Raw genomic sequence first — 25,419 nt, forward strand, 5'->3', positions numbered from 1 at the left:
TACATCCACAGGAGTTTTCTACAAATGTTGAAGGAGTGCAGTCTCCTGAGGAAGTACAGCCTGCTCTGTCCTTTCTTGTACTGGTGGTCCGTGTTGACAGTCCAGTCCAGCTTGTTGTCCACCCAAACCCCAAGGTACTTGAATGAGTCCACGGTCTGTACCTCAACTCCCTCGATCACAATAGGTTGTGACCGTGGACTCGACCTCCCAAAGTCAATGACCAGCTCCTTGGTCTTTGATGGATTGAGCTGCAAGAGGTTCGTGTGGCACCAGACAACAAAGTCCCTCACCAGATTCCGAAACTCCTCCTCTCTGCCGTCCCTGATGCACCCGACGATGGCTGTGTCATCCGCGTACTTCTGGATGTGACACAGCTCTGAGTTGTAGCAGAAGTCAGCGGTGTACAGGGTGAAGAGAAGAGGAGCCAGCACCGTTCCCTGCGGTGCTCCGGTACTGCTGATCACAGTGTCAGACGTGATGTCCTTCAGTCTGACATACTGTGGCCTGTCGGTGAGGTAGTTCGAAATCCAGGCAACCAGGCAGGGGTCCACTCGCATCATTGTAACTAAGCTACTGTGTTGAACAATTTCCCTTGTGGATCATTAAAGTTTGTCTAAGACTGAGTCTTGCGGCCCAGCCTAACCCAGTTTCTGCATCCAGTGGCCCCCAGGTCAATTGAGTTTGAGACCCCTGCTCTATATCCATATCGTGACCTGAATATTAGCCAAATATTAGGATTTTTTTTTTCTATTATAAGCACTAACACAGACAGCCAAGTAGTCCTATTCTACTCGTACTACAAGCTGCTTCCGTGCAGATAAAAAAAAAATCTACCGTTAAGTGTAACACCATCCCAGACCGATGCCGGTATTGATACCATTCCTACTGAAGAAGGACGTCACCTTTGTTCTCTGTCGTCAAAATCAAGCTCGAGGCATACTGCAGCCGAAGAAATCGAAAAGCTTGTGTTCTTGGGGTCTGAAGAAAAACAACTGAGTGGTTTGTGCGGTTCTTCAAAAAAGAAGGAATACGTGCTGGCGAGTCCGAACACTCAAAGAGTGAGCTAAAAGAACAGCAGAATTGCGGTATAGAATCTTTATTCCAGATGATCACATGATGAAACAGTTTTAATTAAAAGTTGTCGTAATTAGGACTGCTTAAACTGAATTTACTCTTGATGATGTAAAACATTGTTTGCACTCCTGTGTGATATGTGATTATTGATTAGCCATGGAGTCCTTTTCCCTTCACCATGTTACAATACCGTGGTAAACATTAAAGAGTCACAGCCTTAAAACTTTAAACCGATCCCAACATTTCCAGTTAAAAGTGGACGTAGAATTTCTTCTAATAGACATTCCCCTCAAGACCAAGTCTTGAATCGTTCTGAAGGTCCGCACCCTTTGCGTTGCCATAGAAGCAGCTTGAGAGGACAAACAGAGCAGAGATCAGGTGACCAGACCCTCAAGACCAAGTCTTGAATCGTTCTGAAGGTCCGCACCCTTTGCGTTGCCACAGAAGCAGCCTGAGAGGACAAACAGAGCAGAGATCAGGTGACCAGACCTCATCGGTCGCATGCAGAAACATGTCTTACTTAGTTACTCCAAGACATGCTGATGAGGGCGGGGCTTTCATCAACGTATTCAGACCTGGCACCCCTGCGTCGTCTTCTCTTAGAAGGACCACCACAACTCTGAGACAAAGTGTTGGTTATAGGTCAGGACGATTTGTTGAGGTTTGGGACAACTTGAATCGGGCTTTCAACTTTTACAAATACGATAGGAATGAACGAAGGTAGGTGTGTTTCTAGATGGGGTAAGGTGTTTGTGATCATGGTCAAGGGGTGATCAAGACATACAGTTTATCGCAACACCATGTTTATAAATCCAGCGTGGTTAGGGTAAAATTAAGTTTCATGTATTCAAAAAGATGTCTAGCAACGTACCGGCTGGCAGTCTCCACTCTGGTTGGGACACAGTGCAACTGCGCAGTGCAGGTAGACCTCATAGCTTCTTCCAGTGAAGTGGAACATGTTGAAGGTGAAGCTGTTGGAGACTGCGACTCCATTGTCCATCACGTTCACTGAGGGCTCCACAGGGCTCGGACAACTTCACAGAAACAGGGAAGAATACATTACAGCTTTGATCCTCAGGTCTGCTTGAGACTTAGGAAGCTAGGAGTTAACTGTAACGTGTACTGTCGATGTCCAGGCAGCAGTGAGTGGCCACAGAAATATTGTCTCACCCGTCAGAGATCAGGTCGTATCTCAGTCCCTCGTAAGGCGCTGAGCCGTTCGTGGCCCAGCAGGAGTTGGTCACCAAGAACACCAGATTGTCATTCAGACCTTCCGTCATCAGCTCTACCCAGACCCTCTGGTTTAACTGAATTTCTGTTTCTGACATCACAGGTTGTGTGCGTCCAGCATCCTTATAGGCTGTCATCTTAAGAGTGTAATTCCAAGATTCAGATTTGACCTGCTGGGCGACAGAGCTTCACATACACACACATAAATCTTTATCTTCTGGTTTTAAAAAAAGCAGCCGATATCCATCAGATGTGTAAAATGTACTTTTCTTTGATTGTAAAGCGAATACTCTGGACTTCCGGCTGGTTCTGGTAGCAGGAAAAGTTCACGTGGAATTTGTCAAAGTTGGCAACAATTTCAGAGGTGTTCAATCCAGTGACAGTGTTCTTGTACAAAACCACACTGTCGTTGGCCTGCAGAGTCATGAAGATTCTAGAGTTCAATACATTACTTATAATAGTACAAGTGTCAGGAAAAGAGAGACGCTCACCGTGACCACAGTCCCACAGGCGTTGCTGTCACTAAAGTTGAAGGTCACCATGTGGTCCATGTCCCTGTGACCTCCACAAGAGTCGTCATTGAGGTGCAAGTCCGTGTATCTGAAGCCTTTTTCTTCCAGGAGACAACCAACCAGAGTGATTGAACCAGTGTTGTCCATGCAGACCGCCGGATCGCCTGGAGATCAGAACACCCTTGTTTTGTCACATGTTGTTCCATGTGGGACAAACCCCTCAACCAGTCTTACCTAAGGTGTTGTTGGACCTGAAGTCGGAGGCAAAAATGGCTCGACAGAAGCAGTTGATTTGACCGTTGATGCCGTCAGCACAGAACTCGTGATCAACACAGTGTGTGTCATTGCAGAAGGCCATAGGGGCAGCTGGAACACAGCACCACACTTTGAACACATGCTTATTTTCAGAACCATCCATCCATCCTCTTCCGTTTATTCGAGGTTGGGTCGTGGGCGCAGCAGCCAAAGCAGGGAAGCCCAGACTTCCCTCTCCCCAGCCACTTCGTCCAGCTCCTCCCGGGGGATCCCGAGGCGTTCCTAGGCCAGACGGGAGAGATAGTCTTCCCAACGTGTCCTGGGTCTTCCCCGTGGCCGCCTACCAGTCAGACATGTCCAAAACACCTCCCTATGGAGGCGTTCGGGTGGCATCCTGACCAGATGCCCAAACCACCTCACCTGGCTGCTCTTGATATGGAGGAGCAGTGGCTTTACTTTGATCTCCTCCCGGATGGCAGAGCTTCTCACCCTATCTCTAAAGGAGAGCCCCGCCACCCGACGGCGGAAGCTCATTTCGGCCGCTTGTACCCGTGATCTTGTCCTTTCGGTCACAACCCAAAGCTCATGACCATAGGTGAGGATGGGAACGTAGATAAACCGGTAAATTGAGAGCTTTGCCTTCCGGCTTAACTCCTGCTTAACCACAACGGATCGCATTACTGAAGACGCGGCACCGATCCGCTTGTCGATCTCACGATCCACTCTTCCCTCACTCGTGAACAAGACTCCGAGGTACTTGAACTCCTACGGGGGATCCCGAGGCGTTCCCAGGCCAGACGGGAGAGATAGTCTTCCCAACGTGTCCTGGGTCTTCCCCATGGCCGCCTACCAGTCAGACATGTCCAAAACACCTCCCTATGGAGGCGTTCGGGTGGCATCCTGACCAGATGCCCAAACCACCTCACCTGGCTGCTCTCGATATGGAGGAGCAGTGGCTTTACTTTGATCTCCTCCCGGATGGCAGAGCTTCTCACCCTATCTCTAAAGGAGAGCCCCGCCACCCGACGGAGGAAGCTCATTTCGGCCGCTTGCACCCGTGATCTTGTCCTTTCGGTCATAACCCAAAGCTCATGACCATAGGTGAGGATGGGAACGTAGATAAACCGGTAAATTGAGAGCTTTGCCTTCCGGCTTAGCTCCTGCTTCACCACAACGGATCGCATTACTGAAGACGCGGCACCGATCCGCTAGTCGATCTCACGATCCACTCTTCCCTCACTCGTGAACAAGACTCCGAGGTACTTGAACTCCTACGTGGGGCAAGATCTCCTCCCCAACTCAAACATGGCACTCCACCCTTTTCCGGGCGAGAACCATGCACTCTGACTTGGAGGTGCTGATTCCGGAACCATGGGAACCATATGTTGAGCATGGCAACACATGAAAGACCACCTATTTTTGACTTAAAAGACATATGAGACAGAAAGTCTTACGGCAGTTGGCGTTGGTTCTCCAGTCGTCCAACATGTGGTCCTGTTTCAGGCTGCAGGCGTGGGCGTACGCCTCCAGAAATTCACACCTGAGGCCGTCCACATCTGGATAATGACACAACGTTTGGTTGCAGGCTGCGATGTACGGCCCCGAGTCGACAACGGCGTGACAGTCAGCGAAGTCAGTGCCATTGAGGACCTGACAGCTGTAATGGAAGTGGGAGGATGAAGTACACGTCAAGACCAAAGACAAGCTGCTTGTGTTTCTCCTCACTGTTCTATCACTGTGGTGCAGTTGATGGACTCGTCAGCTGGCTCGCTGTACTGCGTCTCACAGCTGGAGGGCAACAAAAATTAGAGGGTGGATCATAGAAGGTGAACAAGTTGCATTTGGTGCGGCCTTCGTGTAGGGATGAGGTCTTACCCCTGGTCGCTGATTTCAGATGACCTCACGTCACTTAAAGTTAAACTGGAGTTGACACAGAGACTGTCCAGGTTTTCTATAATGGCATTGAGAGAATCAATGAGGCTTAAAATGTTAATAATAGCTTGTGGAACCAAATCACTTTGATGTCATTTTGACTGTGGCTTTGATGAAGACCCTAGTTCCCCCATTTAAGGACGTGATGGTTCATCATGGTGGTGGACTCAGTTTAGAGGATGTGATCCGCCTCCGCTTGGGATGTTTTCCTGCTGGCTCCACTGTGAACGGGACTCTCGCTGCTGTGTTGGATCCGCTTTGGACTGGCCTCTTGCGACTGTGTTGGATCCATTATGGATGGAACTCTCACAATATCATGTTAGACCCGCTCGACATCCATTGCTTTCCTCCTCTCCAAGGTTCTCATAGTCATCATTGTCACCGACGTCCCACTGGGTGTGAGTTTTCCTTGCCCTTATGTGGGCCTACCGAGGATGTCGTAGTGGTTTGTGCAGCCCTTTGAGACACTAGTGATTTAGGGCTATATAAGTAAACATTGATTGATTGATTGATTATGCTCTACAACTAAAAAACACAAGTCTGGGGGTTATAGAGCATTTTCTACTCGGGCTCCAGTACTCTGGAATGCCCTCCCAGTAACAGTTAGAGATGCTACCTTAGCAGAAGCATTTAAGTCCCATCTTAAAACTAATTTGTATACTCTAGCCTTTAAATAGACCCCCCCCCCCTTTTAGACCAGTTGATCTGACGTTTCTTTTCTGCTCTGCCCCCCTCGCTTTTGTGGAGGGCGGGGGCACAGGTTCGGTGGCCACGGATGAAGTGCTGGCTGTCCAAAGTCGGGACCGGGGTGGACCACTCGTCTGTGCATCGGTCGTCTGTGTCTCTGTGCTGCTGACCTGTCTCCGCTCGGGATGGTATCCTGTTGGCCCCACTATGGACTGGACTCTCAGTATTATGTTAGATCCACTATGGACTGGACTCTCACATTATGCTAGATCCACCACATCTGTGGTCCCATTGGGTTGAGTTTTTCTTGCCCTCATGTAGGATCTGAGCCGAGGATGTCATTGTGTTTTGTGCAGCCCTTTGAGACACTTGTGACTTAGGGCTATACAAGTAAACATTGATTGATTGAACTACATTTTTAGGAACGGTTAAAACAATACAAAGAGTTACAGTTGTGAATTTAGCCTTCAGTCCATAAGTCTGATTGAACATCTGATAGGTTTTCGTCACAGACATAGAACAGAAAACATGTTGCCCACTGTACCAATTGATCATGAAGTAAATTAGAAACTATCACCTTCCAACAGCCATGGATGTCTCAAGAGAATTTGAGCAGTGTCTCCGTTAAAGAAAACAGTGAGGTTGTAGTCAGACTTGTATATGGTGGCTGTGACTCCAGTCTGGTCCTGGTGGAGCTCCAACTCTTCATGTTCTTCAGACACACTGCTAATGTTCACATTAGTGTTGTTCACCTGCATCACAAAGGCAGTTAAAATTCTCGATCCAATGACTTGAACACGTTCAGTCAGACCTACCAGAACTTTCACACCTGGTCCCAATTGAAAAACAGAGTCCAAGTCCAGCAGCTCGATAATGACGCGGTCCAGAAACACAACGTCTTTACGACGGCGTTCCTTGAAAACGGCCGCCACATGGATGCTTGAGTTGGAGTACAACGTGTAAGCACAGCGGTCGTCCACTAGCGAGGATTGTCCGGAGAAATCGATGACGGTGGAGCCGGTTACGGTGCACACGCTGCAAAAACATTCATATTTCAAATACATCTAAATCAGGGGTCGGCAACCTTTACCACTGAAAGAGCCATTTTGACCCATTTCACAAAATAAAGAAGACAATGGGTGCCGCAACCATTCTTGCGAATAACTGCTGGTAGTCACCCAGATAACAATAATAAGGCTATGAAGCCATTGCCTTTGACGCCTTTTACAACAGCTTGCCAGTCCAGTATCATGTTGTATGTTGCTTCCGCCACATGCAACATGGGTGATACAGGTTACACTGACGGTTGTGATATAAACAACTTTAACACTCTTACTAATATGCGCCACACTGTGAACCCACAGCAAACAAGAATGACAAACACATTTCGGGAGAACATCCGCACAGTAACACATTATAAACGCAACTTATCAATTACCCAGAATCCCGTGCATCCATGACTCTTCCAGACTATATTATACACCCCGCTAGCACCCCGGGTGATGTCCGGTAGAGGCACCAAAATCCGGAATTCCCCCGTAACAATCGGGGGGTCGGCGATTATGCATCTGAGCCACATCAGAGTGGCCAAAGACCCGCATGCGGCTCCGCAGCCGCGGTTTGCCGACCCTTGATCTAAATGATCTTTAAATGAAAATATATTTTTATTTAAAAAAAAACATCTTCCAATGGGGTAAGCAACATGCTTTTGTCTAGTATTCTTGAAACTAGAATATTATTTTTGTGTCTTTAAGAATATATGGAGTCCTTAAAAAAGGAAATAAGTTATTCATCCATCCATTTTCTACCGCTTGTCCCTTTTGGGGTCGCAGGGAGTGCTGTAGCCTATCTCAGCTGCATTCGGGCGGTAGGCGGGCTACACTCTGGACATGTCGCCACCTCATCTTAGGGCCAACACAGAGACAGACAACATTTAATGTTGCCAATCAACCTATCCCCAGGGGCATGTCTTTGGAGGTGATAGGGGCCTATCCCCAGGGGCATGACTTTGGAGGTGATAGGGGCCTATCCCCAGGTGTATGTCTTTGGAGGTGATAGGGGCCTATCCCCAGGTGCACGTCTTTGGATGGGATAGGGGCCTATACCCAGGGGCATGTCTTTGGAGGTGATAGGGGCCTACCTACAGGTGCATCTCTTTGGAGGTGATAGGGGCCTATCCCCAGGGGCATGACTTTGGAGGTGATAGAGGCCTATCCCCAGGTGCATGTCTTTGGATGGGATAGGGGCCTATCCCCAGGTGCACGTCTTTGGATGGGATAGGGGCCTATACCCAGGGGCATGTCTTTGGAGGTGATAGGGGCCTACCTACAGGTGCATCTCTTTGGAGGTGATAGGGGCCTATCCCCAGGGGCATGTCTTTGGAGGTGATAGAGGCCTATCCCCAGGTGCATGTCTTTGGAGGTGATAGGGGCCTATCCCCAAGTGCATGTTTTTGGAGGTGGGAGGAAGCCGGAGTACCCGGAGGGAACCCACGCAGTCACGGGGAGAACATGCAAACTCCACACAGAAAGATCCCGAGGCCGGAGTTGAACTCAGGACTACTCAGGACCTTCGTATTACATAGCAAAATATAATGTGGTCATGTTATCATTTTAATCTACATTTAAAGTAGACCGATTATGCAAAACCAACCTTTTTTACCTATTGGTACCTGTTTTTGTGTAGTTGGGATCTGGATTTGGACATACATCTGCAGATCCTACATGCAAACTAACCACTAGGCCACCTCATTACTCATTTATTTTGTTTGTTATAAATGGGTGTACATTTTTATTTGTCCATTTTTCAAGCAAATAATTTAATCTTTTAGAAGAACAATACAATTATTAGGAAAACATATCACGAGGAGTTCCCAGGCCAGCCGGGAGACATAGTCTTCCCGACGTGTCCTGGGGTCTTCCCCGTGGGCTCCTACCGGTCGGACGTGCCCTAAACACCTCCCTAGGGAGGCGTTCGGGTGGCATCCTGACCAGATGCCCGAACCACCTCATCTGGCTCCTCTCCATGTGGAGGAGCAGCAGCGGCTTTACTTTGAGCTCGCCCCGGATGGCAGAGCTTCTCACCCTATCTCTAAGTTACAGCACTGCCAGGTCCGCTTGTACCCGTGACCTCTTTAACTTCAGTCAAAACCCAAAGCTCATGACCATAGGTGAGGATGGGAACGTAGATTGACCAGTAAATTGAGAGCTTTCCCTTCCGACTCAGCACCTTCTTCACCACAATGGATCGATACAGCGTACAGATTATTTTCCTTATTACTCAACTGTTGGATGCCATTGTTTTGTTTTTACGAAACAATAAGACACTTTTGTCTTAAAGTTTTTACTTTCTTGGTGGGCGGCCGAGGGTGGTTGCTTTGTTGGGTCTGCTCCTGTCTCTGGCCATGCTTCCTCCCACACCTAGCTGTGTGTAGAAGTGTCTGGTTGCATCAGCTCTGCTCTTTTAATCATATTACGCCTGTACTGGCTCACCTGCACTGGCTTCCTGTGCACTTAAGATGTGACTTTAAGGTTTTACTACTTACGTATAAAATACTACACGGTCTAGCTCCAGCCTATCTTGCCGATTGTATTGTACCGTATGTCCCGGCAAGAAATCTGCGTTCAAAAGACTCCGGCTTATTAGTGATTCCTAGAGCCCAAAAAAAGTCTGCGGGCTATAGAGCGTTTTCCGTTCGGGCTCCAGTACTCTGGAATGCCCTCCCGGTAACAGTTTGAGATGCTACCTCAGTAGAAGCATTTAAGTCTCACCTTAAAACTCATCTGTATACTCTAGCCTTTAAATAGACCTCCTTTTTAGACCAGTTGATCTGCCGCTTCTTTTCTTTTTCCTATGTTCCCCCTCCCTTGTGGAGGGGGTCCGGTCCGATGACCATGGATGAAGTACTGGCTGTCCAGAGTCGAGACCCAGGATGGACCGCTCGTCGGGACCCAGGATGGACCGCTCGCCTGTATCGGTTGGGGACATCTCTACGCTGCTGATCTGCTTGAGATGGTTTCCTGTGGACGGGACTCTCGCTGCTGTCTTGGATCGGCTTCAACTGAACTCTCGCGGCTCTGTTGGAGCCACTATGGATTGAACTTTCACAGTATCATGTTAGACCCGCTCGATATCCATTGCTTTCGGTCCCCTAGAGGGGGGGCTTGCCCACATCTGAGGTCCTCTCCAAGGTTTCTCATAGTCAGCATTGTCACTGGCGTCCCACTGGATGTGAATTCTCCCTGCCCACTGGGTGTGAGTTTTCCTTGCCCTTTTGTGGGTTCTTCCGAGGATGTTGTAGTCGTAATGATTTGTGCAGTCCTTTGAGACATTTGTGATTTGGGGCTATATAAATAAACATTGATTGATTGATTGATAATGTATCTTAAAGTCATTTGTCTTCTTTGATGTTTCCCTCTTACACACGTGATTATGTGTGTTATGGCTATGAATTCTTTTTTCCCTCGGCCTCAGTCTGGACCCTCTCTACAGGGGCCCGGGCTTATACTGATTTTTTTTTTTTTTTCTGGACTAGCATCAGTCCTGCTCACCTGCGATCCCTTATCTCAGAAATCGTGAGGAAAGCCATCGAGTTGCAATTCACCAGGCCTACACCGACTTGGAAAGTTGTCGTGTTCGGTAGAAATAGTTCACCTGGAGATGACACAACCTGTGAGAGATTATTCTAAAACATTACAAAGCCAGGCATGTTAGACGTGTGTAAGAAGTAAGTGGTGTCATCAAGAATGATTCTGATTGCCAGATGATGATGTGGCCAACTGTACTTGTAGATCAAGTTACAGCCATAATGATGGAGGTGTAACAAGTGCACCAACGGCAGCCAATGGTTGTATACACGGTGGTGGAGATGCCAGCCAATCAAAAGCAAGTCGAGGTGCAAGAACAACACATGGCGTAGTTAGTTGTGTGTCCAGCGCGGTTGGTAGTTTGTGGGCTTACTCATGAATCTGCAGCCGCTCAGATATTCAGCTCTGGATGAGTTTTTCAACTGCCAGGTGTCCACCAGCTGTCCCTCAACCTCGGTCGTCAAGTTCTGCAAGGAACACCAGAGAAGACATCAACAGTTATCAAGTCCAACTGTTTCCTGTGTGAGAATTAAATGTTCTAAGAACCTAAAGTGTTCAATATTGATTACAAGGACGCTGGAGTCTATTTGGATCGGTTCGCAGCCGAGTGTGAAGTGCCCGGAATGAGAATCAGCACCTCCAAGTACGAGTCTATGGTTCTCGCCTGGAAAAGGGTGGAGTGCCATCTCCGGGTTGGGGAGGAGACCCTGCCCCAAGTGGAGGAGTTCAAGTACCTAGGAGTCTTGTTCATGAGTGAGGTAAGAGTGGATCGTGAGATCGACAGGCGGATTCAGTAATGCGGACGTTGTATCGATCCATTGTGGTGAAGGAGGAGCTGAGCCGGAAGGCAAAGCTCTCAATTTACCGGTCGATCTACGTTCCCATGCTCACCTATGGTCATGAGCTTTGGGTCATGACCGAAAGGACAAGATCACGGGTAGGGTTGATTGTACAGCATGCAATCCATTTTCTACCACTTGTGCCTTTTTGGGGGTGCGGGGGGTGCTGGAGCCTAACCCAGCTGCATTCGGGCGGTAGGCGAGGTACACCCTGGACTAGTCACCACCTCATCAAAGGGCCGACACAGATAGACGACATTCACACACGAGGGACCATTTAGTGTTGCCAATCAACCTATCCCCAGGTGCATGTCTTTGGAGGTGGGAGGGGTCTATCCCCAGGTGCAAGTCTTTGGAGATGTGAGGGGTCAACCCCCAGTTGCAAGTCTTTGGAGATGCGAGGGGTCTATCCCCAGGTGCAAGTCTTTGGAGATGCGAGGGGGCTATCCCCAAGTGCATGTCTTTGGAGGTGGGAGGGGCCTATCCCCAGGTGCAAGTCTTTGGAGATGCGAGGGGTCTATCCCCAGGTGCATGTCTTTGGAGGTGGGAGGGGCCTATCCCCAGGTGCATGTCTTTGGAGGTGGGAGGGGTCTATCCCCAGGTGCAAGTCTTTGGAGATGCAAGGAGTCTATCCCAGGTGCATGTCTTTGGAGGTGGGAGGGGCCTATCCCCAGGTGCAAGTCTTTGGAGATGCGAGGGGTCTATCCCCAGGTGCAAGTCTTTGGAGATGCGAGGGGTCTATCCCCAGGTGCAAGTCTTTGGAGATGCGAGGGGTCTATCCCCAGGTGCATGTCTTTGGAGGTGGGAGGGGCCTATCCCCAGGTGCATGTCTTTGGAGGTGGTAGGGGCCTATCCCCAGGTGCATGTCTTTGGAGGTGGGAGGAAGCCGGAGTACCCGGAGGGAACCCATTCAGTCATGGGGAGAACATGCAAACTCCACACAGGAAGACCCTGATCCCGCGATCGAACTCAGGACCTTTTTATTGTGAGGCACATTCACTAACCCCTGTACCGCGGTACTAGTGAATGAAAAAAGTTGGACGAGGTACAGCTAAACATGCTTATGTCCACACCGTAAGATGATACAATAGCTAATTACAAACAGCAATGTAGCGCTCCTGAACGTAAACAAATCAGTGGAGCCATACAAATATCGACCGGAACGATACCAAGTACAAGAACCAAGTACAGGTACATACTACAGAGATGACCTTCTTGTGGTCTTTGATGTATAGCAGACCCTTGTATCGCCAGGCATTGAAGGTGGAGTCTGTTTGGGAGGGCGGGAGTAAGAGGGATTTTTTTAGCAACAGGGGCTCAGATTGAGGGTTCGTTCCGGCAAACGTTTTACGGCTTTGGGTCCAAATTTTCAGTGAGTTGATAACGATGGAGTTATGAGAGACAGTTTGGACGCACAGCCAGGAGAGATTGTAGAGAAAGCTTTGCAGACAGTGCTTCTATTTCTGCCCATAAGGTCATCGAGGGAAGGGTGAATACACCCACATACCTAAACCCATTCGGGGGGAACTCGAAATGAGGACACGGGAATCTCTGGCAACAGGTGGTTACCTTTTTATTGAAATGTAATTGTTAGCCAGAGTATCTGCCAAACTGAAGCGGACTATCCTCAATGACTTTGATGGGCACAACACCAACACCATTAAAAGTTGGTATTGGGACAACTTTACTGAGACTTAGATGGGTCAGAAATCAGTCCATGATCTGACCAGTCTATGAAGATGAACTGATGGATGAGGGGCGAACGAAGACAAAGTTGCGATCCCTCCAAGTACAGCACTAAATAAGTAGTCGTACTTCAGTTCTCCTTTTTGCAGGATTTAAACCAGACAGTTACTTACTATTTACTGTGTGAGCGCTCCGAAATTCATCTATTTAGTGTTCAATTTCTTCTTCGTCTTCAGATTTTGGCGCTCTCTACCTGCCACATTTTTCACCCGATTCAAACCGTTTGAACTTCAAACTGTTCGGCCTATTCGGGAATCGTGGGCTGTCCCTTGACAAATTCCAAAACTTCCCGGATTTCTCAGAATTCCAGGTTTTCCGGGACATGAATTGGCCATTTTAAAAACACCATTTACACATTTTTCAACCTATTCAAACCATTTCTCCTTCAACACATTCCTCCATCCTGGAAATTCAAACTTTGTATTTTCCAAGTTCAAAAAAGTTCCAGGATTTTCCCCAATTCCTGGTTTTCTAAAGTCCTGTTTCCACCCTTTTTTCTGGCGACAACTCCTCCCACGTTTTTTCAACCCACTTCAACCTTCCCACTGTCAAATAATTCCTCTTCATCAGGACAAAAAACACAGTTGTTTTTTGAACTGGAAAAATTCCCAGTTTTCCCGAAATACTAGGAATTCCGTAATATAATTTCTCAATTCAACATGTTACTACTTCGACATTACTCGACCGATTTGGAAAATTTCAACACCAACCACTTCAACTCATTAAAACCATTCAAGGTTTTTTTCTACCGCTTTCAAAAAAATTCCCGCTTGTCCCAAAATTCCCAAATTTTTTGGAAATTCCTGTTGAACTTAATGGGACATTTTTCAAACTTACACAATCCTCACATTCTTCAACCCATTCAAACCATTCCACCTTTCTGGAAATTCAAACTACCCTATTTCTAAGTTTAAATACATTCCAGATTTTCCTGAATTCCTGGTTTTCCAAAGTCCTGTTTCCACCCTTTTTTCTGGCGACAACTCCTTCTACATTTTTCAACCCACTTCAACCTTCCCACTATTAAATAATTCCTCTTCATCAGGACGAAAAACATAGTTGTTTTTTGAACTGGAAAAATTCCCAGTTTTCCCGAAATACTAGGAATTCCGTAATATAATTTCTCAATTCAACATGTTACTACTTCGACATTACTCGACCGATTTGGAAAATTTCAACACCAACCACTTCAACTCATTAAAACCATTCAAGGTTTTTTTCTACCGCTTTCAAAAAAATTCCCGCTTGTCCCAAAATTCCCAAATTTTTTGGAAATTCCTGTTGAACTTAATGGGACATTTTTCAAACTTACACAATCCTCACATTCTTCAACCCATTCAAACCATTCCACCTTTCTGGAAATTCAAACTACCCTATTTCTAAGTTTAAATACATTCCAGATTTTCCTGAATTCCTGGTTTTCCAAAGTCCTGTTTCCACCCTTTTTTCTGGCGACAACTCCTTCTACATTTTTCAACCCACTTCAACCTTCCCACTATTAAATAATTCCTCTTCATCAGGACGAAAAACATAGTTGTTTTTTGAACTGGAAAAATTCCCAGTTTTCCCGAAATACTAGGAATTCCGTAATATAATTTCTCAATTCAACATGTTACTACTTCGACATTACTCGACCGATTTGGAAAATTTCAACACCAACCACTTCAACTCATTAAAACCATTCAAGGTTTTTTTCTACCGCTTTCAAAAAAATTCCCGCTTGTCCCAAAATTCCCAAATTTTTTGGAAATTCCTGTTGAACTTAATGGGACATTTTTCAAACTTACACAATCCTCACATTCTTCAACCCATTCAAACCATTCCACCTTTCTGGAAATTCAAACTACCCTATTTCTAAGTTTAAATACATTCCAGATTTTCCTGAATTCCTGGTTTTCCAAAGTCCTGTTTCCACCCTTTTTTCTGGCGACAACTCCTTCTACATTTTTCAACCCACTTCAACCTTCCCACTATTAAATAATTCCTCTTCATCAGGACGAAAAACATAGTTGTTTTTTGAACTGGAAAAATTCCCAGTTTTCCCGAAATACTAGGAATTCCGTAATATAATTTCTCAATTCAACATGTTACTACTTCGACATTACTCGACCGATTTGGAAAATTTCAACACCAACCACTTCAACTCATTAAAACCATTCAAGGTTTTTTTCTACCGCTTTCAAAAAAATTCCCGCTTGTCCCAAAATTCCCAAATTTTTTGGAAATTCCTGTTGAACTTAATGGGACATTTTTCAAACTTACACAATCCTCACATTCTTCAACCCATTCAAACCATTCCACCTTTCTGGAAATTCAAACTACCCTATTTCTAAGTTTAAATACATTCCAGATTTTCCTGAATTCCTGGTTTTCCAAAGTCCTGTTTCCACCCTTTTTTCTGGCGACAACTCCTTCTACATTTTTCAACCCACTTCAACCTTCCCACTATTAAATAATTCCTCTTCATCAGGACGAAAAACATAGTTGTTTTTTGAACTGGAAAAATTCCCAGTTTTCCCGAAATACTAGGAATTCCGTAATATAATTTCTCAATTCAACATGTTACTACTTCGACATTACTCGACCGATTTGGAAAATTTCAACACCAACCACTTCAACTCATTAAAACCATTCAAGGTTTTTTTCTACCGCTTTCAAAAAAATTCCCGCTTGTCCCAAAATTCCCAAATTTTTTGGAAATTCCTGTTGAACTTAATGGGACATTTTTCAAACTTACACAATCCTCACATTCTTCAACCCATTCAAACCATTCCACCTTTCTGGAAATTCAAACTACCCTATTTCTAAGTTTAAATACATTCCAGATTTTCCTGAATTCCTGGTTTTCCAAAGTCCTGTTTCCACCCTTTTTTCTGGCGACAACTCCTTCTACATTTTTCAACCCACTTCAACCTTCCCACTATTAAATAATTCCTCTTCATCAGGACGAAAAACATAGTTGTTTTTTGAACTGGAAAAATTCCCAGTTTTCCCGAAATACTAGGAATTCCGTAATATAATTTCTCAATTCAACATGTTACTACTTCGACATTACTCGACCGATTTGGAAAATTTCAACACCAACCACTTCAACTCATTAAAACCATTCAAGGTTTTTTTCTACCGCTTTCAAAAAAATTCCCGCTTGTCCCAAAATTCCCAAATTTTTTGGAAATTCCTGTTGAACTTAATGGGACATTTTTCAAACTTACACAATCCTCACATTCTTCAACCCATTCAAACCATTCCACCTTTCTGGAAATTCAAACTACCCTATTTCTAAGTTTAAATACATTCCAGATTTTCCTGAATTCCTGGTTTTCCAAAGTCCTGTTTCCACCCTTTTTTCTGGCGACAACTCCTTCTACATTTTTCAACCCACTTCAACCTTCCCACTATTAAATAATTCCTCTTCATCAGGACGAAAAACATAGTTGTTTTTTGAACTGGAAAAATTCCCAGTTTTCCCGAAATACTAGGAATTCCGTAATATAATTTCTCAATTCAACATGTTACTACTTCGACATTACTCGACCGATTTGGAAAATTTCAACACCAACCACTTCAACTCATTAAAACCATTCAAGGTTTTTTTCTACCGCTTTCAAAAAAATTCCCGCTTGTCCCAAAATTCCCAAATTTTTTGGAAATTCCTGTTGAACTTAATGGGACATTTTTCAAACTTACACAATCCTCACATTCTTCAACCCATTCAAACCATTCCACCTTTCTGGAAATTCAAACTACCCTATTTCTAAGTTTAAATACATTCCAGATTTTCCTGAATTCCTGGTTTTCCAAAGTCCTGTTTCCACCCTTTTTTCTGGCGACAACTCCTTCTACATTTTTCAACCCACTTCAACCTTCCCACTATTAAATAATTCCTCTTCATCAGGACGAAAAACATAGTTGTTTTTTGAACTGGAAAAATTCCCAGTTTTCCCGAAATACCAGGAATTCCGTAATATAATTTTTACTTCTTCGACAGATTTGGAAAATTTCAACACCAACCATTTCAACTCATTAAAACCATTCAAGTTTTTTTTCTACCGTTTTCAAAAAAATTCCCGCTTGTCCCAAAATTCCCAAATGTTTTGGAAATTCCCGTTGAACTTAATGGGACATTCTTCAAACTTACACAATTCTCACATTCTTCAACCCATTCAAACCATTCCACCATTTTGGAAATTCAAACTACCCTATTTCTAAGTTTTAAAAAATTCCAGTTTTCCCGAATTTCTGGTTTTCGAAAGTCTTGTTTCCACCCTTTTTTCTGGCGACAACTCCTCCCACATGTTTTCAACCCACTTCAACCTTCCCACTGTTAAATAATTCCTCTTCATCAGGACAAAAAACACAGTTGTTTTTCGAACTGGAAAAATTCCCAGTTTTCCCGAAATACCAGGAATTACGTAATATAATTTTTACTTCTTCGTCATTACTCGACAGATTTGGAAAATTTCAACACCAACCACTTCAACTCATTAAAACCATTCAAGTTTTTTTCTACCATTTTCCCAAAAAATTCCCGCTTGTCCCAAAATTCCCAATTGTTTTGGAAATTCCCGTTGAACTTAATGGGACATTCTTCAAACTTACACAATTCTCACATTCTTCAACCCATTCAAACCATTCCACCTTTCTGGAAATTCAAACTACCTTATTTCTAAGTTTAAAAAAATTCCAGACTTTCCCGAAATTCCCCAATACCATTTACTACAAACTCAGGTTCCATATGAGTTGGAAAATTGTGTTAGATGTAAATATAAACAGAATACAATGATTTGCAAATCCTTTTCAACCCATATTCAGTTGAAAACACTACAAAGACAACATATTTGATGTTCAAACTAATAAACTTCATTTCTTTTTTGAAAATAATAATTAACTTAGAATTTCATGGCTGCAACACGTGCCAAAGTAGTTGGGAAAGGGCATGTTCACCACTGTGTTACATCACCTTTTCTTTTAACAACACTCAATAAACGTTTGGGAACTGAGGAAACTAATTGTTGAATCTTTGAAAGTGGAATTCTTTCCCATTCTTGTTTTATGTAGAGCTTCAGTCCTTCAACAGTCCGGGGTCTCCGCTGTCCTATTTTAGGCTTCATAATGCGCCACACATTTTCCATGGGAGACAGGTCTGGACTGCAGGCGGGCCAGGAAAGTACCCGTACTCTTTTTTTTTTTACGAAGCCACGTTGCTGTAACACGTGCTGAATGTGGCTTGGCATTGTCTTGCCGAAATAAGCAGGGGCGTCCATGAAAATGATGGCGCTTAGATGGCATCATATGTTGTTCCAAAACCTGTATGTACCTTTCAGCATTAATGGTGCCTTCACAGATGTGTAAGTTAGCCATGCCTTGGGCACTAATGCATCCCCATACCATCACACATGCTGGCTTTTCAACTTTGCGTCATTAACAGTCTGGATGGTTCGCTTCCCCTTTGGTCCGGATGACACGATGTCGAATATTTCCAAAAACAATTTGAAATGTGGACTCGTCAGACCACAGAACACTTTTCCACTTTGCATCAGTCCATCTTAGATGATCTCGGGCCCAGAGAAGCCAGCGGCGTTTCCGGATGTTGTTGATAAATGGCTTTCGCTTTGCATAGTAGAGCTTTAACTTGCACTTACAGATGTAGCGACCAACTGTATTTAGTGACAGTGGTTTTCTGAAGTGTTCTTGAGCCCATGTGGTGATATCCTTTAGAGATTGATGTCGGTTTTTGATACAGTGCCGTCTGAGGGTCATTCAATATTGGTTTTCGACCATGCTGCTTACGTGGAGTGATTTCTCCAGATTCTCTGAACCTTTTGATGATATTATGGAGCGTAGATGTTGAAATCCCTAAATTTCTTGCAATTGCACTTTGAGAAAGGTTGTTCTTAAACTGTTGGACTATTTGCTCACGCAGTTGTGGACAAAGGGGTGTACCTCGCCCCATCCTTTCTTGTGAAAGACTGAGCATTTTTTGGCAAGCTGTTTTTATACCCAATCATGGCACCCACCTGTTCCCAATTGGCCTGCACACCTGTGGGATGTTCCAAATAAGTGTTTGATGAGCATTCCTCAACTTTATCAGTATTTATTGCCACCTTTCCCAACTTCTTTGTCACGTGTTGCTGGCATCAAATTCTAAAGTTAATGATTATTTGCAATAAAAAATAAGTTTATCAGTTTGAACATCAAATATGTTGTCTTTGTAATGAATTCAATTGAATATGAGTTGAAAAGGATTTGCAAATCATTGTATTCCGTTTATATTTACATCTAACACCATTTCCCAACTCATATGGAAACGGGGTTTGTACTTGAACATTTCTTGCCCGGTTTTTATACAATTCCAATGCCACCAATTCAGCTCGTTCAGGACATTCATGCTCCTAATCATTTTCAAAAAAATCAGTTTTTCCCAAAATTTCTGAATTTCCAGGCAGTTCCCATTGAAATTAATGGGACATTTTAATAATAGCACAACAATTCCCTTTAGAAGCAGCCTCAGCGATGTAACGAGGGAACTCCCAAACTGAATAAATAGAGGAGCGCGTGGGCTGTTCCTCAGAGCGTAGGGTGAAACTGTAACTGAGTGTGCAGCTCCATGCATTCTCCTCATGAGCAAAATTTAACGCTGTCTCTGCCTGATTCCTTGCGTCTTGCTCTGTTTAAGAGATAGTTCGGGGTTTAAACCTGACAGAAGGTGTGCAGACTCCAGCTGGAGAGTGATAAGGTGCGGGACGACTCGGGACAGTCTGAGTTCTCAACTGGAGTTTAAGTCACAGTCGGACATTAAACTTTTCTCCACACAACTGAAAAAGTGGCTTAAGGAAAATCAAAAGTGTGAGCACTAGAACTGGGTGTAGTAAGCACAAATGGGGCTAATTACTTTTTAATTTTGTACTTGTCTTAACCTTTTTGTTTGCCTTTTAGGCTTTTCTCAACTTTTCTTTAAAAGCCTAACCGGGGACGAGGGTTGCAAATGCTAGTAGTCTTACGTACTTTGACATGGCTTACCTACGGGTACCAATGTTGGATTTTACTGTCCCTGTCAAATAAATACATCAATAAATTAATTAATAAATGTTCTCACGATCAGTGCCAGAGCTTGGTCCGCATTGTGAGTCGAACACATTTCCAGTGAGGGTTGGACTCCGCCAAGGCTGTCCTTTGTCACCGATTTTGTTCATAACTTTTATGGACAGAATTTCTAGGCGCAGTCAAGGCGTTGAGGGGTTCCGGTTTGGTGACCGCAGGATTAGGTCTCTGCTTTTTGCAGATGATGTGGTCCTGATGGCTTCATCTGACCGGGATCTTCAGCTCTCACTGGATCGGTTCGCAGCCGAGTGTGAAGCGACCGGAATGAGAATCAGCACCTCCAAGTCCGAGTCCAGGGTGGAATGCCATCTCCGGGTTGGGGAGGAGACCCTGCCCCAAGTGGAGGAGTTCAAGTACCTAGGAGTCTTGTTCACGAGTGAGGGAAGAGTGGATCGTGAGATCGACAGGCGGATCGGTGCGGCGTCTTCAGTAATGAGGACGTCGTACCGATCCGTTGTGGTGAAGAAGGAGCTGAGCCGGAAGGCAAAGCTCTCAATTTACCGGTCGATCTACGTTCCCATCCTCACCTATGGTCATGAGCTTTGGGTCATGACCGAAAGGATAAGATCACGGGTACAAGCGGCCGAAATGAGTTTCCTTCGCCGTGTGGCGGGGCTCTCCCTTAGAGATAGGGTGAGAAGCTCTGCCATCCGGGAGGAACTCAAAGTAAAGCCGCTGTTCCTCCACATCGAGAGGAGCCAGATGAGGTGGTTCGGGCATCTGGTCAGGATGCCACCCGATCGCCTCCCTAGGGAGGTGTTTAGGGCACGTCCAACCGGTAAGAGTCCACGGGGAAGACCCAGGACACATTGGGAAGACTATGTCTCCCGGCTGGCCTGGGAACGCCTCGGGATCCCCCCGGGAAGAGCTAGACGAAGTGGCTGGGGAGAGGGAAGTCTGGGTTTCCCTGCTTAGGCCGTTGCCCTCGCGACCCGACCTCGGATAAGCGGAAAAAGATGGATGGATGGATGGATGTTCTCACCCCGTCAAATTTATCAATTTCAACCACTCCTTGCTTCATGAATGTGTAGAATTTGAAGCTGATCTGGAAGGAGAAAAAGAAAATCCTTACAGCAAAGCACTTAAAAATGTAATTGACTGAAATAAACACAAGGAAAAATGGCTCACTTCAAGCCAACCGAGGAATACTCTGACGAAGCATGGTGATGTCCCAACAAGATCTGGCAGCCGTGGGATCGACGCCGTTTCAGTAAATATAGTATCCACAGTAACACCGGTTAAATTGGTCACAGATGTAAGGATCATGCAGTCGGGTCCCTCCACTGTGCCAAAGCACATTGCAGCAACATTGTTGACAAAAGTCACCTGTTAAGGAGACAAAAAAATGTGCTGATATCATGAGATTCTACTACCATCTTCTGTCAAAAGGCCGTTTTTGCACAAGAAAGTACTCACGTTGAATTGGGTGTAATTCTTTCCGTAGTAGTTGATGGGACAGGACCCGTTTATCTGTTCGGACTCGGCTGAAAGAAATTCAAAGTTGTGAACAGAGATTGTTAGCATTATCGTCGGGCTGCGGTCAAACGCCAAGAGAACATTCCATGAGTCAAGTCAGTTTTAAGCCAGAGTCTGCCGATGGATGTTCGTTCCCCTTGGTCCAGGTCACGCCAATCTCAGGGCTTTCAATCGATCGCAGCGGTACTGTTTATGAGGGGACGTATTCACAAACAAAAATGGCTTTGCCCAAATGTGGTGTAAAAAAACAGCAAAGAAGATCTCCTCAGAGCAGGGGTCGGCAACTTTCAGCATACAAAGAGCCATTTGAGCCCGTGTCCCCCCAAATAAAACCCAACTAGAGCCGCAAACTCTGTTCAATTGGATGAAGTACTGGCTGTCCAGAGTCGAGACCCAGGATGGACCGCTCGCCTGTGTATCGGTTGGGGACATCTCTACGCTGCTGATCCGCCTCCGCTTGGGATGGTTTCCTGTGGACGGGACTCTCGCTGCTGTCTTGGATCCGCTTTGAACTGAACTCTCGCGGCTGTGTTGGAGCCACTATGGATTGAACTTTCACAGTATCATGTTAGACCCGCTCGACATCCATTGCTTTCGGTCGCTTGTACCCATGATCTTATCCTTTCGGTCATGACCTAAAGCTCATGACCATAGGTGAGGATGGGAACGTAGATCGACCGGTAAATTGAGAGCTTTGCCTTCCGGCTCAGCTCCTTCTTCACCACAACGGATCGATACAACGTCCGAATTACTGAAGACGCCGCACAGTTATCGTCATTTTAGGAATTGAATCAATCAATCAATCAATCAATGTTTATTTATATAGCCCTAAATCACAAATGTCTCAAAGGACTGTACAAACCACTACGACTACGACATCCTCGGAAGAACCCACAAAAGGGCAAGGAAAACTCACACCCAGTGGGCAGGGAGAATTCACATCCAGTGGGATGCCAGTGACAATGCTGACAATGAGAAACCTTGGAGAGGACCTCAGATGTGGGCTATTTACTGTGTGTAGCCACAGCTGCTATGGTAGACAGTTTGTGCCAACCACCACCAAATATCCATTCATATCCATACACCAGTGTGGGTGGCACTGGGCGCAAGGGGAGTGACATGTCTTGCCCTAGGACACCATGGCAGAAGCTGTATTTGTACCAGGAATCTCTAAACTTTTTGGACAACCACTGCCCAGAAAACTTCTTTAACAACTTCAAACGATTTCCATGTTAAGTTCATTTACTGGATTTATAACTATTAAAAATAGTTGATTAGTTTGCCCGTGGCTGCCACCTACCTGGAGGCTTGTGTTTCGTTCAAGCGTGAATGCAGAAGCTGCACCCACTTCAATATTTGAGGGGTACTGCTGTCGAGTGAGTAGGCTATTGTTGATTCTTTTGGCATTAGCTTCTATTATTTTAGTTCTTTCATATGTTACCAACATTTCTTTATGATAAAGGCCGGTTTCAGTTACCTGCTGGCATCAGGCTGACCGCCGCCATGAGGAAAAGGAAGTGCCGCATAATGGAGGCGGACAGTTCTGCAAGACAATCACAAGTTGGCCAAGTCAGAAATAGTTTCGATAAGCTTAAGCTTGGTAGAATTCATCGAACAACATCATTCTTTAGCAGAGAGGTTTTCAACAACGGATCTAATTTACGCTAAACTTGAACTTCTAAGAATGTTTGGAACGGAACTTGAGATTCACCTTATTGGAGGGAGAGTTGAGTATAGCACAAAAGCAAGGTCTCTTTAGGACCAGTTCAATTGAAAAGTAAATCTCTCCATCAGTGTTAGAAAAATTGTGTGAATTGTGTGTGAATTATCAAAAAACTTTCAGATCTCTTTTATTTAATTGAGTAGTTGAGAGCTGTCCTTCTTCAACCAAGCAAGGTCTTGGGGTATTCCGCTGTGTACATTGGAATGCGACGAGAGGGGTTTTCTTTTGTCCTCAAAGACCTGCCGAAGCCGAGACCAGGAGGAGCTCGGGCCCGAGGCATCGTCTTTCTTTTGTCTTCAATGTGACCGAAAACAATGACTGCTTATATACTACCCATTCCTGTTTTGCCGAAGCTAAAACCAGGACGAGCCCAAGCCCGAAGCATCATCTTTCTTTTGTCTTCTATGTGACCGAAAACAATGACTGTTTATATACTCCCCATTCCTGTTTTGCTGAGACCAGGACGAGCCCGGACCCGAGGCATCGTCTTCTTTTGTCTTCAATGTGACCGACAACAGTGATTGTGTGTATTCTCCCCATTCCTGTTTTGACATGTGTTGTTGCGTAAACATTGAATACCTAAATAAAAGAGGAGACGAAACCCTTTTTATCAGAGCTTGGTGTAGGAACTGCGAAAGGTGTACAGAGGCCATGTCTCTCCTCAGATCTGAGTCCAAATTTAAGTCTGTCTCTGTTTGATTCTTTGCCTTTTTGTCTTGTTTAATAGATGTCAACAGTGTTTGAACCTGACAATCAGTTAAGGAGTCATTAGCCTGAGCCTTAGCAAAATCCAAGCCAGTCTGAAGTCCTGGCGCATCAAGGCAAACAGCTTCCTGTTGGATTTGTCGAGAGAGATGTTCAAACCACAGGACGGTGGGTGACTCTTGTGCCTATACTGTGACTGGTGCTCATGAACCCACTTTATCAGTCTCCAAAGTCCAGCAGACCACCCAAACATAATCAGACTGTCATAGTTCCACACCCGTACAGGCCACATCCCGATTCCAGGGTAAAATGGTTTGTTTTACCAATGCTCAAATCATTGTTATCAATGTTGACTATGTCCCTTAAAGTCTTCTTCACCCGACTTCTCAAAGGAGAAACTGTACACACAGGATCTGTAGCTGGCTTTCTGCCTTCATTAAGATACGATACGATACGAAGGTTCTGCGTTAGGTCCTGGGATCGGGATCTTTCTGTGTGGAGTTTGCTTGTTCTCCCCTGACTGCGTGGATACACTCCGGGTACTCCGGCTTCCTCCCACTTCCAAAGACATGCACCTGGGGATAGGTTGATTGGCAACACTAAATGGTCCCTAGTGTGTGAATGTTGTCTGTCTACCTGTGGGACATTCAGATTCAGTTTTTTCTCATCCAGCCTGAAGCACGAATATGTTCACCGGTAGTAAATAACCTTGAGAATGCCTGCATGTTCTCTAGTCTTTTCCACCACCTGCATTGCTGTTGACTGTACCAGAGCCTTCTCCAGCATGTTCCTACGATATCAAGTGACAAGGTGGCTTGAAAGTGCAACCAAAAGCCTAACGGTCCATAAACGAGGAGAACTTACGTGTACTCCAGAGCTGTTCCTACCGTCTGGATGGAGATCTTCTCCCAGCACTGACACTTTCCTCCTAAACCAAAAGAAACCAAAAAGCGTCTTTTTATACGACTCTGCTTGGAATGTCACAGGTGTCATTCTTCCACATCACTGTACATACTCATAACTGGTTTCACAACATTCCTAAATTTAATTATTGTTTGAGTCGTCAGTATTTCACCACCATCGTGTTTATTTGTTGTCTTTAAACACATTTCTTTCCAGTTGGTCTCTTATTAGTGTAGTCTTTCGAGTTGTCTTTTATCACTGGTAAGATACACCCTGACTGCTTTTGTGTAATGTCTGTGTGTGTGAGTGACAGCCATGAACGCCATCTTAGTCATCTCGTTGGGACTGAATGACATCGTTTTATTACAAACCCCAAAAGTTGTCACGTTGTGTAAATGGTAAATAAAAAGAGAAGGCAATGATTTGCAAATCCTTTTCAACTTCTATTCAATTGAATAGACTGCAAAGACAAGAAATTTCATGTTCACACTGAGAAACTTCATTTTTCTTAATTTAATGGCAGCATTACATTGCAAAAAAAGTTTCTGGGTGTTGTTGATAAATGGCTTTGGCTTTGCGTAGTAGAGTTTTAACTTGCGCTTACAGCTGTAGCGACGAACTGTAGTTACTGACAGTGGTTTTCTGAAGTG

At 44.9% G+C, this 25,419-nt stretch overlaps 1 protein-coding gene across 2 annotated transcripts; it reads right to left on the reverse strand.

The window, feature by feature from the left end:
* Window positions 1-1,080: 1,080 nt before the first annotated feature.
* Window positions 1,081-24,861, reverse strand: LOC133537799 (alpha-tectorin-like). 2 transcript variants are annotated; one of them, XM_061878874.1, is made up of 20 exons: window positions 24,731-24,861; window positions 22,916-22,981; window positions 21,379-21,446; window positions 21,091-21,288; window positions 20,945-21,007; window positions 10,650-10,743; window positions 10,241-10,343; window positions 6,506-6,725; window positions 6,268-6,442; window positions 4,947-5,022; window positions 4,797-4,859; window positions 4,526-4,728; window positions 3,051-3,182; window positions 2,796-2,980; window positions 2,570-2,718; window positions 2,245-2,490; window positions 1,946-2,108; window positions 1,595-1,693; window positions 1,502-1,525; window positions 1,081-1,423 (listed from the first exon to the last, which is right to left on the reverse strand). In XM_061878874.1, the coding sequence occupies exons 2-18, from the start codon at window positions 22,962-22,964 to the stop codon at window positions 1,595-1,597; spliced, it is 2,286 nt and encodes a 761-aa protein (XP_061734858.1). In that variant the 5' UTR covers window positions 22,965-22,981; window positions 24,731-24,861; the 3' UTR covers window positions 1,081-1,423; window positions 1,502-1,525. The 2 variants fall into 2 exon arrangements, with proteins under 2 accessions (XP_061734858.1, XP_061734857.1); XM_061878873.1 differs by having other exon boundaries at window positions 1,081-1,525.
* Window positions 24,862-25,419: the final 558 nt, after the last annotated feature.

This window comes from Nerophis ophidion, linkage group LG19 (genome assembly GCF_033978795.1).
Source record: "Nerophis ophidion isolate RoL-2023_Sa linkage group LG19, RoL_Noph_v1.0, whole genome shotgun sequence".
NCBI classification, from domain to species: Eukaryota; Metazoa; Chordata; class Actinopteri; order Syngnathiformes; family Syngnathidae; genus Nerophis; species Nerophis ophidion.